The sequence below is a fragment of the Zonotrichia albicollis genome, chromosome 2 (assembly GCF_047830755.1).
Source record: "Zonotrichia albicollis isolate bZonAlb1 chromosome 2, bZonAlb1.hap1, whole genome shotgun sequence".
NCBI lineage: Eukaryota > Metazoa > Chordata > Aves > Passeriformes > Passerellidae > Zonotrichia > Zonotrichia albicollis.
Window position 1 is genome coordinate 21,588,007 of NC_133820.1, and position 13,457 is coordinate 21,601,463.

The following is a 13,457-nucleotide window of genomic DNA, read 5'->3' on the forward strand; positions in this document are numbered from 1 at the left end:
TGTGATAAGTTTTGTGAATGTTGCTTTTACTCTGGTAGTGTAAAGACATTCTTGCAGCAGAATTTGGTGCTTTCCCACCAAAGTCTATATGATGCAGTTCATGAGGATCACCTTAAATGCTGAATATAAGCATATATTCATATAAGATTGTGTTCTTCCTGTTGTCAAATCACAAATCCTGTCAAGTCAAAAATCCTGGTTTTTTTATAATGTTATCACCCTACTGTTTCTTCTCATAATAACTACTTCTCCTTCAATTTAAAAGTGATTTAAAAGGATGGGTATTGCCCGTGGGGTGTAGGAAGTGGTGTAGAGTTAAGTGGCTGTTTGTTTAATTATTCTTTTTCCCCAAAGAGCTACTTCTGGTTTCTGTGTCATGTCTTTTAACTGGGTTTCTGCACCATGGGAATGAGAAATGGGTGAGCTGTCTCCACAGTCATTCCTGGTTTGGCTGGTTGTGTTGCCTCTTATAGCAGCGCATGTTCCCTGTTCCATACTTAGCTCCCTTACCGTTTAGGGGATGTGAGATGCAGACTGAATGGAGCACAGAGAAAAGCCCCCTTCATTTAAAGGCTTGTCCTATTTAGTGTTTGTCCTTGTCCTTGTAGTGTTTAATGAAGTATTTGGGCAGTTGCTGATTGGAGGTGGGAGAACTTGAATAAAAAAACCAAAAAAACACTTCAGGTCCATGTAACTTCAGAAAGTGAAGTTGAAGGCAGTAACTTCACTGCTAGATGCTTACAAATCTGGACTGGTTTTTTCCTACATTTTTTTCCTATAGCTAGTAATTACTTTTAATGTTCAGTTCGATTCCCCACTTTAAAAATGCATAATTGAGAACAGACGCTCTCTGAAAAGCTAGACAGGAAATGTTACCTATGCATTTCCTAATTATCCCTCATACTTTGTTTCACTTGGAAAGTCTGTTTCCAGATCAACTTCAGTGGAATATGTTAGTTGCATCATAATAATGCAACTAACATTGCATTATTATGATGCAACTAACATATTCCATAATAATGGAATAATAATAAGTGTAAGCTCTCAAATGGCTCTAAAATGCTTTTCAAGTTTCCTGCTATAAAGTAGTATTAGGATTTAGATATTAGCAGTAGGCATGGAGCAAACACTTGTGCTTCTTAATTGGGCACAATTCCCTGGTGTATTATCTGTGATGAATAAGAAACAGAATCAGTTTAAGAATCCTAGAATTGCCCCAGATGTTTATAAGCCTGGAGAGATAAGGAAATTCAATTTCCATGGTAATATTCATCATAGGTATACTTTTTGTTTTGTAGTATACCTCACAGTGATCTCTTACTCTGCTTATCTTTTGTTGTTATTATCTAACTTTGAAATGCATTGCTTAAAATCTGACTATGGATTTGGGAAGCAGCAATGAACAACAAATTAACACAGGTGTTGGCACAAACAAACTTGAGAGCTTGGTGGGATCTTGTTTACAAGCCTCCTGGTGGGTTCATTTTGGGTTGGGTTTTTCTGTAACCTATGACCTAAGTAAGGCATTTCTGGAGTTGAGATTCTGAAATTGTTTGTACATGCATTCTTGAACAAATTTGGGTTGGAAGTTTTAGGAGGGGTTCTCAAGCATAATCATTATGCTACCTGAAGTCTGTAGAATTTTTCTCAGATGGTTACAAGCCCAGCCTTTTGGGCTTGCAGAAAAGATTTGGGACCCAGTAAAGGCCTTGGTGACTGAACATGGAGATATTGTAGCAATCTCATGGAGATGTAGGGCACCAGGTACTGAAAGGGCTTTAAAAGAGATTGTAAGCCACTTATTTTTCACTGTATTTATATTAATTTAATGCTTCAGGGTTCTGCTGCTTTCTGACAGCTCCTGGACAGGAAGTTTGACCTTTGGCAGGTGCAGGGCATGCCTTCCCATGAAACCAGAGACAAGATAGGGTAGAATATGTTGCTGTATTTGCCATATCAAAATATACTTGCAGATTCAAGGTCATGTTCAAAAGCTCATAGCTCCAATATTTGGTTAAGATGAATGGTTGATGCAGATAGCATTAATTTGGGCATCCTGCTGTCAGTTCTAAGTTAAATGATTGAAAAAAGTAATGAGGATTCACTTTATGTAAGGACCAAATTTTCAAGTTTGTTAGCACATTTTACAGAAAAGCAGGCTCTGTCAAATATTCTTTATGTACAGATTTTACTGATCAAGTGATTTCTTGCAGTATGTTACAACACACATACAAAAATAGCACTAGCAGTAAAACACCTACTTAATTGTTTAAAACACACAAATCAGTTGTATTGCAGAAGTTACCATCAGGCAATTGTAACAAAATTGGCTTTTCCTTGTTGTGTCTCTGTGGGGATAATTTCAAGCTCTGACATTAATTCATAATTTCTTACTGATACAAACTGAGTTACCTGAGCTTTGAAGAAGATTCACACATATGCAGGGCTTAGGAGTGAGGAATGTAAGTTGTGCTGCCAGAGGGAGGGAAGAATTTAGTGGCCACTGCAGGGGCTCAGTCCTTGTCATGTGATGACATAGGCAAATGGGTGTAGGAAAGTTTAATTTTGACTCTTGTATATGTTGACTCTTGTATATGGCATGGCTGATTCTACTATGAGAAATGTGTTGGAAAATAACCACAAAATATGAAATCCAAGGTGAATGTCTTAGTGCTTAGCGAATAATTTAAGCCTTTTATGAGATGTTGCAGAAGTAACTTTATTACTATGAGTGTATTCATGGGCAGAAAATCCTGGATGCTGAATGCCTACTAGGGGAGAGAGCAATAAGGAACGAGAAATCAAAGCTAGTAAATTTTTTTAAATGATGTGATATTTTGCACATGGGTAACCTCTGGGGTAGATCCTCCAAATCTAGTGGTGTTTGGTCCAGCGTTTAGTACTTTTTTGTGAGGTAAGCTTAATTCAAGTACGGGTTACTGGATGCAGCATGTAAGATCCTGTTGTAAAACATCAGTCCAGTCATTTATCTTATTGTCCCTTCTGGTCACAGTGGTATTCATTTGAGTCTGCCTGGATCTTCAGTTTAATGCTTACCATCCAAACTGGGTTTTCCCTAGACCTGATGCATTCTCTGCCCTGTTTCTTTCTGGTGCAAGACTGAGCATACTCCTTTTGCCCTGTGCAGGGGCTCTGGCAATTCTTAAAATACCGGTGTTAGACCAGAATCCATCCAGATCTTGAGCTAAGATTGCTCCAGAGAGGTGTTGAGCTGGTATTAGCAAAGAGGCAGTGTAAAACAGCTGCAAATGTGGATGTTACAAGCTGAGTGACTTTGCAAACCACTAATAAGCATGCCACTCTGGGAAGTGTGGCTCTTCAATGTCTTGTACTTGATGTCATGTTTGTTGAATGCATGGAGGCCATGCCTTTGGAAATGGATGTTGCAGAGCTTAATAAAACTTATCTTTGTGATTTAATTTCTCTGAAGAACATGTGGTTTCCATTTCTCAGAATGTCTTTCCTGGCTGTACAGTTAAATAGCACCATCCAGCCTCAAATGCATTTGCATGCTTGCCATGTCGAAAGAACACTTAAAAAAAAAAAGTAAATGCAACTCAAAGCTGAGTGTGAGTGGTTTTATGCAGTAAAAAGAAATCTGCATACCATAAATACTCTGTCATAAATTTAATGAAGATTTAGATTTTTATTACTGTTTCAGAACTTAGTAACTGTAGTCATGATTAGCAACACAAAGCCCTCTAATTTCTTCAGTTCATATGCAGCCTTCAGAAAAGTGCTTAAGACCTCATTTGTTCTTAACTTACAGTACAAAATTATGCAGATCTGGAGTGAGCTGCTGTTTTAACTTGATGACTGCTTAGAAAAATTATTTGGTGTGGCTTAGGGTTTGAGTGAGGACTTTATCTCACCCACATTGCCTTCTGTTAAGTTGCATGACTTGAAGTTCTGCCTAGAAGACACCTATTTTGTTCTGTATATATAGCACAACAAAGCAATTGTTGTGAGTTGGCACTAAGCAGCGTTAACTGAGTTTCCAGGCTATATACTTGCTTTTCTTTTGAATTTAATTGCCATTAAAAGGTAAAGCTACAACGTGTAGTGGTGATAAAAGCAGTTAAATAGACTTATAATGGTGATTCTCCTTTTTTCTCTACTTTGCTCCCTCTGCCCTCCCCGAGCTTCATTGATGTGCAAACTGTAGGTGACCAGAACTGTTAGTGCATATCCCAGCCTGGATGATTTGAATGGGTGGTTCTCAAGCATCCAGAGGCCTGAGAGAGCTCCCTGGGTTGCTCAGTGTGAAAAATGCATATTTTATGATTGGCTTTTCACAATTATTAAAATGAATATTATATGTGTTATGTTAGAAAGTTATGCTGTATTAATTTTCTTAAGTAGTGTGTTAAATAGAGTTTTAGGTTATAACAAAATGTTAAGATATAACTATGCTATGTAAGATATTTTTTTTAAAGAAAGGACTTGCAACAAGATAGCAGCCGCAGGACACCTGATTCTTTCAGAGAAAAAGAATTTATTGCTCTCTTATCAGAAGAAATGAACTTCTTCCTGCCTCGCTCAGGCCTGAAGATGCCGTCAGGATTCAGAGGAAGGAGTTGACGATGACCAGACAAAATTCTCAATTTGAATGGAATTTATGCATCATGTGTGAGATGTATGAATATGCAACAGGTTATTGTTTTTAAGGGTTAATCCTCTGTTATCGTGTGTCCTTTTTTGGGCTTATGTTGCCCAGAAAAAGGTACCCTGACATCCATAACTCTTTGCTTCTATTGTCTCATATTGTCCTAATCCAAATTGTCCAAATTTATTACTACTCTAATTATATTACTATTTTTATAACCATTTTACTATTATTAAACTTTTAAAATTTTAGTAAAACAAATGATTGGCATTTTCACACTCGGTGCACAGGGATGTACTCTGCCTGTTTGGCTGAGCTGCCTTTCCCGCTGCGAAGGCAGGGGGATTTTAGCAGGGGATGCGTGTGAGAAAACGAAATGCCAACTGGATCTGCGTGGCCGAGCGTGCACAGCGAATCCGCGGGGATTGCCGAGCGAGGAGCGCTCAGCCGGCGCCGCGGCCCTCGCATGCCGGGGGTGCTCCCATGCCCGGGGCCGGCGCGGAGCGCTCCCCGTGCCCAGGGACAGCGGCGGCGCTCCCGGAGCGCTGCGGGGCCCGCAGGTAAGGACGGCTCTCCTGAGCGCATCCCGGCGCTGCTGTGGCGCTGCTGCCCCGGCACAAAGCCTTGGGTGCCCTTCAGGAGTAAAAGGGATGCCCTGAATAATCGTCAGGGCTGCTGGATGATCTGATGAACCCCAGCTGGAGCTTGCGGTGAAGGGAGGTTCATACGTTGTGTATTCCTGAAGTGCAGCGCGTGGGAGGAGTTGTGGCTCTGGTTCAAAAAGGATTTAGGGGCTGAGTGAAGCAACTGCATGAGGGGGAGGCACAGGGTCATGGTCATAAGGCTGATGCATGTGTCAAAATAAATGTCTTATTCATAGATAAATGGTTTATGTACAAAATTCAGGCTTGTTTGGATATATTTTCATATCGCTTAAAGGGGAAAAAAAACCCCTCTGCTGATGAAGCAGAATGAAAATGTGGATATGAACTGCTCAAACTATTTCGTTGCCTTGCCAGTTCATCTGTGGTTTTGTGGGACACTTGTAGCTTTCAAAGCAATTGTCGGACCAAAGCTGCTAGTGATGTGGTAGTAATATCCTCCTGTACTTCATCCCACTTCAGGACATAGATTAGCTGGATATAATAAGCAGAACAAACTAGAAGTTTTTTGTCATGTTTACAATCATAGCATGCAAAGATGTCTATGTAGAAAGTGATTTTTAAATATGTGGTTTAGATGGATAAAATAATTTAATCACTGAACTAAAATTTTCTTGAGTTCAGGGCTTATGCGCTTTAACCTATTGTACTCAAATCAATCTTTTGGTTTTTTTTCCAGATAAAATTAGATTACGTATCTTACTCTTGCTGAAATTAAGTTTTAATCTTGTTTTTGTTTTCTTTTATTTTGAGGTATTTCCATTATTTTTCCATTATACTTGACAAGCTGCATTTCTTTTCATCAGAATGAGGACCTAACTATCCACTTTATAATCTGCTCATTGTGGTCTAGCAGATGCCTAACTGTAGGACAAAAAATTGACTTTTGAGTACTTAGGTGGATTTTTTTTCCACATCTATTTAAGAATTTAAAAAGCATGGGGTCTGGAATGTTCAGAAGTGCTGATGACTTGCAGCTTTTGTTACTTAGTCATTTCAGTCTGAACAGAGCTGGAGGGGTGAAAATCACTAGGAAAGGTGTTACCAAAATGTCTCAAAACTTAAATCCTGTTAAGTAGTAGTCTCTGATCAAAAGTAAGCATTTCTCTTAAATTTCCATGGCAAAAGGTTATCCAACCAGCAATTTATTTAAGGTACTAAATTTAATGGCTTGCTCTAAAATATCTGGTTTTTAATTGCCTGCCTTCTGTGTACTGTTGCCTTGACAACAGTATTTTGGTATGCTGAGGAGTTCTGATATTTTAAATGTAGATCCAAAGAAATACTATGTGTCTTTAAACTAGCCTCAGACCTGCAGCATCTGTAAACAATTACTGTTTTAGCTGGTTGAGTGCAAATGTGTTGGTTGTGTACTGTAGCTGATTCTGTTGTGTGGATAAGTGCTCACATCTTGTCATTAGCTGTATACCCATTAGACATTAAAGGTAATGGATTTATTCTGATTAAAGTGATCCCCTGCAATATGAATCTCTAATTGGCAAAATTTAATTCAACACTTTTTCTGTCTCTCTTTTTGAGTTAAGCATAATTCCCTGACTTGAAATGTGACTTGTTTGTGTTATCAACAGTGAGGGAGAAAAAACCCTACCTTGGCAAGTAATTTAAAAGTACAAGTGTCTTCCTTGAAGAAGCTAAAATTTCTCCTACCATAGTACCAGTGTCTCTCTGTGGTGCCCCTCCATTATTGAATTTCTGCAATTACTTTGAATAAATTCCCACCTCTTATATCTGGAACTCTATGAGCAATGGCTGTGCTGCTCTGTGTTACCTGGCAAATACTAAACTGAATATCAAGGTTAGGTTTTTTGCTGTCCTTTTTCTGTGTGATTGGTATCAAGAACACAATGTGATTGAATTATGCTGCAGGATGCAATCAGATAGCATAAACAGTATTATCTACAGAGAGTCTTGGAAGTGGTTGGTGCACTGCTTTTAAGGAGCACTTTGGCTTGGCTATTGAAGCCATAGATTGGATCCTAATTTTGAAATATTAACCTGTTTATTAGCAAGATAATACAGTGTATAACTAATTTATTGTTTAGAAGAAGGGTTGGATTTTAAAGAAATGAACTCTAGCAAGTTTGTCATTTGTAGCTTTCAAAAGCTTCTTTTACCTTTTGTTCAGCCAGTGTATGAAGTCCTCCTCAAAGAAGAAGTGCACTCATTAAATTATTTAGGGTGTTTGCCCTGCTTAGCAATTTTCATTTTCACCTTGTTGCACAAAGAGAAAAAACATTTAAAAGTGCAATATATTTATCAGCCTCTGTCCAAACACTGTGTTCTACCTAAGTTTGAGATAATCATATGGGGAGGAGGACCTGTAAAGAAAGTTCATATGGAAGTTTTCACTAGTGGTCCCAAATAAGCTTCCTGCAAAGATTGTCTAGTAATGTATTAACAAGTAATCATTGGAGTAAAACTATTATTTAACTATGATTTTATGATAGCGACTTTTGCGTGATGATGGAGTCTGCTGTTCTCATTTTCTCTAATGTCAAGGAAAACTTGCTGGCTTGGTGTTTGGAATTTATCAGATTGTTTACAAATAGATATATGTGACATTTCCACTTGTTCAGTAGAAGTAGATTAGTATAATAAAGGTTGTGTAATGAATTTATATGCAATAGTATTTCTGTTCTTGATGGCCCACATCTGCCAGGAACCATCTTCAGGAACTGGCCTAAGCCTTGCAGATGGCCTTTAAATTGTGAAGTATAATCTTACACACCTATGACCTAAACCTATTTCTTTAGTCCCAAGTGTGCCTTTGGACTGCAGGGGCATCCCATCTTTAGGTTATCTGGCATCACAATAATCACATATGTTCCTGAAAAAACCTAGCAGCTGGGAAAACAAAATCTTCTCCACGGCATTTTTGTTGCTGTGTTGTTTTTTTTTTTCCCCACACACAATAATTAAGCTAATTCAATTAGGCTTTGTGTGATCTTTCCCCTTTTATCTCAAGTGTAATGTTTTGCTGAACACTAGAGGGAAATAACTAAGATTGGCAATGTGCACTTGCAAAATATTCTTCAGCTGAATGCTGGCTGCTTTCTCAGAAGGATTTCTGGTTGTTGTGGATTTAAACAATTATCATTTCATTATCTGGAGACTCTGCAGAAGTGTCACTGGTCCCTAATTTGCTGGAAATGTCACTGTGCTGTTGGTGTGGTGTAAAACTGCAGAGGCCTTGCTGCTTGTTTGGGACTCCTTCCCCATGGGTTCCTGCACCCAACAGATGGGTGAAGGAAACTTCTATGTGAAGAAACTCTGTAGTCTGCTTCCCAATCCATATTGAACTTGCTGAATTTGTTAATGATTTTTCCTTCCTCTTTGTGATGCTGCTGGCTGACAACAGCAATAATGACAGCACTGCTGGAAGATTCCCTGTCGTCTGGGATGATGGCTGTTTTCTGGGCTGTTTTTCATAGCTATGAAATTATCAGGAGTGTAGGAAAGAGCTACAGATTGAGGCCTGGTGACACTGCACCAAAATTTGCTATCTTTTCAGCATCTGCATGCTGGCTTGATCAGAGCTGTGCAGGCTGGGTGTAACCTGAGCTGCTTCTGTTGAGGTAAATTCCTGCAGGTCCAGATTCTGAAAGCAGTCAAGGGAGAATCTGGCTCATTACAGATAAATAAAATAAATACTGAGTACTAATTAGATATAATGGCTCATAGTAAAAATTGCTGAATTTGCCCTGCCCCTCTGGGGAATAAAAATCCCAGCAAAATATTTGTTTGAATGTAACCAGAAGGGTAAAAGTGGTGGTCCTTAGGGAGTCTTCTTCCTTTCTGCTGAATTATTCCAATGACCTTGTCTAGAACTGTGGGTCTATGAATTTCAACCAGGTGTCCTGCTAAACAGAGAAGTGAGTCCACAAATGGAGTGATTTGCATGGCAGAGTAGAAAATTAATTCATCATGATGATTGCCATTTGGCTGATAGTTAAACAGAGGCATAGATAATACTAATGCATTCTTCCTGCAAGACTAAGTCAATTAAACCCCATGCAGCTGAGACAGATCTCTTTTCATCAAGATTTCTTTCAAGGCTCATGTGACTTCCTCCACATAATAAATTAGCAACTGGGAATGGAACACCAAAGTCAGTTTCATTCTTTAAACTCTTAATCTAAACTCCCTCAGGATACTTTGGGGAAAAACTCAGCTACAGTAGATTTTTTTTTCCCCTCCTTAGAAATTGTCTTTAAAAAAAAAGTCCCCTGAATGACTCATTTGGACTTATGCAGAATATTCTGCTAGAAAGTTCTTAGTGATGTGGTATGTCAGGATTTCAATCTTCTGTTGTTGGAAAGGAGAGAAGGTGTGGTGCACACACACACACACACACGACTACTGCAGTCAAACAGCTAATTCATATTCAAAACAGAAGCACTCACCTGGAAGAGTTTAAATCTTCTGCAAATCTAGAGTAGTTTTAAAAGATCCAGGGCTTATGTTTAAGTACTGCATTTTTGTGGCTAGGCTCTTTAAAACAATTATTTCTGCTTAATTAATATTAACAGTACTTGTTATCTCTTGTAGCTGCTGCAGTTTGAATAATAATTCCAAGTTTTAAGCTAATAATTTCCTGGAATTATTTTGCAAATTTTTCATTACATAGGTTATAATAAAAGGGGATCTTTAAGTATCAATCTGAATAAACACTGCGTAATCTTAACTTTGTTGTGAAAGATGACTTTAATTTTTTTTGTTCCAAAATATTATACAATCCAGTATCCTAAACAGTTACAGCAATATCAGTCAAACTGCAGAGGTATAATATTTAAAACTTGTGCTTTGTCTTTCATGAGTACTCTTTTACAGATAGCAGAGAGAAGGATTCTTCATTCCATCTGAAAATGAAATAACTCTTTTCTCTAATAGCAGATGTTCTTTAAGTAAGAAAAGTAAAGCTCACCAAGAACTTCAGTCCTGGCACAAGAAGCCCACATTTGGCTAAGCTTGGGATCCCTTGCCAGTGCATGCCATGGTAGGGACTTGCAGGGAACCTTCTACTGAGTAAAGGTCTGCAGAGAATCTGGGATTCTAAGTGTTAAAAAGACCCCAAACACCAAACCAATTAAACAGAAAATCAGCAAATACCAAACTGAGAGCAACCTCAAAGAACCCACCCACACATACCAAAAGTAACAAAAAAAAAAATCCCAAAACACCAGAATACAAAAAGAAAAAAAGAAAACAAAAAAAGAAACCAGACACAACCAAAAAACCCCCCACTTCCACACAGCCTCTCTGCTTCCCAGACTGAGAGAAAAGCTAAATGAATTTCCTGGCTGTAGCTTTGTGATATGTTGCAGCTCTGACTTTACAGTGTTGATTAACTACTTCATCTGCTTGTAAAGGAGGAGGATGAATCTGCTTTTTATTTCAGATAAAAAATAGTGGTCATTCTCTGATCAAATCCCAGCTGACCTCCCAGTCACACCCTGCCTGAGCCTCATCTCCTGAGCAGGCTCTCACCTGGCTTCAGAGGATGCTTCCGTAGGGGATCCTTCCCCAGGTGCAGGTACCACTGCTGGGTACCCAAAGCTTGGCTTTTACAGCTCCATCACATGGAGTAAAGGATCCTGGTAAAACTTTTTACAGCTTGCTGAAGTTGCTAATGCCTGTAAGAGAAGTTACAGCCTAAGCACAAGCACAGATTCTCTTTATCAGAGACTGAGACACGTGCAGCTGTCAGCAGCCTGAACTGGGCTGGGCTAACCTGACATGGTAGCCCTAATTGCCAGACAGTGATCCCAAAATAATCTGGTGGTGGCTGTTGGCACTCCTGGAAGTGGAGTGCCACGTGAACACCCTGTATCATAAAAGAGAGCAGGGGCTGTGGCAGTCCTCAAGTGACTGGGAGTAGTGGGTGGTGGGGTTTTCTCCTCAGTGGCATCCTTGTAGAAAAGGGAGAGGCTGTCTGGCTTGTTGCAAGTCTTCTGGCAGTGGTTCCCTGCCAGAGCAGCGTTAACAAAGGAGCGATGAAGGCTCAAAATAGACAAATGTATTCCCTGTAAATAGCACCATGAATGTGTGATAGATAGTGCTACTGCTGGAGTGCTGCATTAGTGTAAAAAAAGTTCTGAAGGCATAACTGTAACATTACTAGAATGAGTATATCCTGTGTACTCCTACCTAGACAGGTAGAAAACTTGTAAAGAAAACGATATAGTATCTCAAAATGTAAATTAATTGACAGTGACTATATGGGGGGGAATAGTTAGTTCTCTTCTGTTTGTCATTTGTCTGTGATATATATTTATTCTAATTGGGAAAGAAATGAAAAGTTTAATTTCACATCAGATTCCTTATTAAGTATTTTCTTGTAATTAAATTAGAGTGCCGCTTGCAGCAGTTTACAAAGTGCTTGTCAAAGTAAAGAGCAACTTGGCATATTTCTTGTTTTCAGAGCTTAAAGAACTAAAGAAACCTTGGCACTGGAATTAAACCTGCCTTTTTTTTTTTTTTTTTAATTTTTACATAAGAATTTACCTGTGTGGAAACTGATTTTGTAGGCTTTTCATACAGCCATGAGTGTGACTGGAATGAAGAGATCCCTTTGGAGGGTTGTTGTGAACCAGAAATTGTACTGGCTTACTTTCAGTGCGTATGCAGCTTATTTAATGAAGTGATGAGCAAAGTACATAAGCCTGAATACACTAAAAGGGAATGGAAGCTGAGTTTTCTTGATCTAATTATGGCTGGGATTTGATCTGTTTCTTTCCCTGTCCTGGTGGGAAGTTTATCCACTTACTGCTGTTCATAAGAGCTGAAGAATGCTAAATTCAACAGTTTCTTCAATGCATATATTTGTTCAAAGATATTCTATTCAAGAACAAACCAATAGACTTCTGGGTCAATTATCAAAATCAGTAGAAAATGCAGGTGTGTGAAATGTATCCGTTCACACACAACACATGTCTGGTGTTTTATAATGAACCAGCTGAGGTTCTATAGTGAGTAGTTTTGCATTTGATATCTGTATTTGCCTTACTTGAATGCTGATTTTCTGTCTCAGTTCTGGAAAGTTTTCTGGCAATGCCATAGGATCACTTTCTTCTAAGCTATAGCACCACTACTTAAGTAATGCTGGAGTTAACTTTGAGGTTTCATAGCACATAGTAGATCCCACACATGGTGTTGCCTGGGATGCTTGGAATTGGGTTCCAAACTTCAGTTTTCTGTGAAGTGAATATGTTTTTACTGGCTTCACTGATCAGCATATCTATGTTTGGTTTTTTTCCTGAAAGAATACAATCCAGTGATTTGGGGTTTAGTGCAATCCTGATATATTCAGGTATATGTTTCAAAGCAATAATTGAAGTAGGGTCTTAAAAGAGCTTAAATTACGTTTTGGATAAAATTAGCGTCTTGCAATATTTAATATCCATTCCTAAGAATGTATCTTAATCATTACTGTATGATCTCTTTACTCTTCGAAATGCAAAAATGCCACTTCTAATTAAGTGGCATGTTTCAATAATTAAAAAATCCTCCCAAACCACAACAACAGAGACCAGTACAGAATAGACTTTACCTTCTCTTAGTCAGTCAGGCTTACCTGTCTTCCAAGGTACATTAAGACACTTTGATTTATAGAGCATCAATTCCCTGATAGAACAACTGGACCATGCTTTGCTTAACAGGTAATTCTGAGATCTAGCTTAATAATATCAATATCTTGATAAATGCTTTTGCCAGAAATATGATACAGCTGTAATGAAATTGTGGTTCAAAACAAAATTTGCAATCATGACACAGATGGCAAGAGTACCAGTTAAGCTTGACTTTTTTTTTTCCTTTGTCCAAGCCCAACAAACCAAATACCAGTGGAGGGGAATGAAGGAGTGCTTAAACAAGATGCAAATTGCCCCATGTCAACACCATGTTTGTTGATCAGAATGTGAGAAATGTATATTTTTGTTCATGAGGAAGCTTGTTCCAATTTTACCATAAAATCATAACCACTTTGTTAACCATGGAAAAACTGATTTATATATAAAGTTGTATATCCGCTTGGAGTGGGAGAACTGCATTAAAACTGCTTCCTGAGCTTGATCATTCTTTATTTGCAAAAAACCACTTGTGCATGTGTGCATAAAAAGACATGCAGGGTTGAAAGCTGTAGCCTAGGA

General features: G+C 38.6%; 1 protein-coding gene across 1 annotated transcript in view; it reads left to right on the plus strand.

Annotated features, from left to right (window-relative positions):
• Positions 1–5,037: 5,037 nt before the first annotated feature.
• The window catches only part of DMD (dystrophin), a 1,146,493-nt gene continuing 1,138,073 nt past the window's right edge, over positions 5,038–13,457 (plus strand). Inside the window, exon 1 of the mRNA XM_074534563.1 lies at positions 5,038–5,187. Within this exon, the coding sequence (XP_074390664.1) occupies positions 5,094–5,187 (94 nt within the window). The 5' untranslated portion in view covers positions 5,038–5,093. The remainder of the gene's footprint in view (positions 5,188–13,457) is intronic.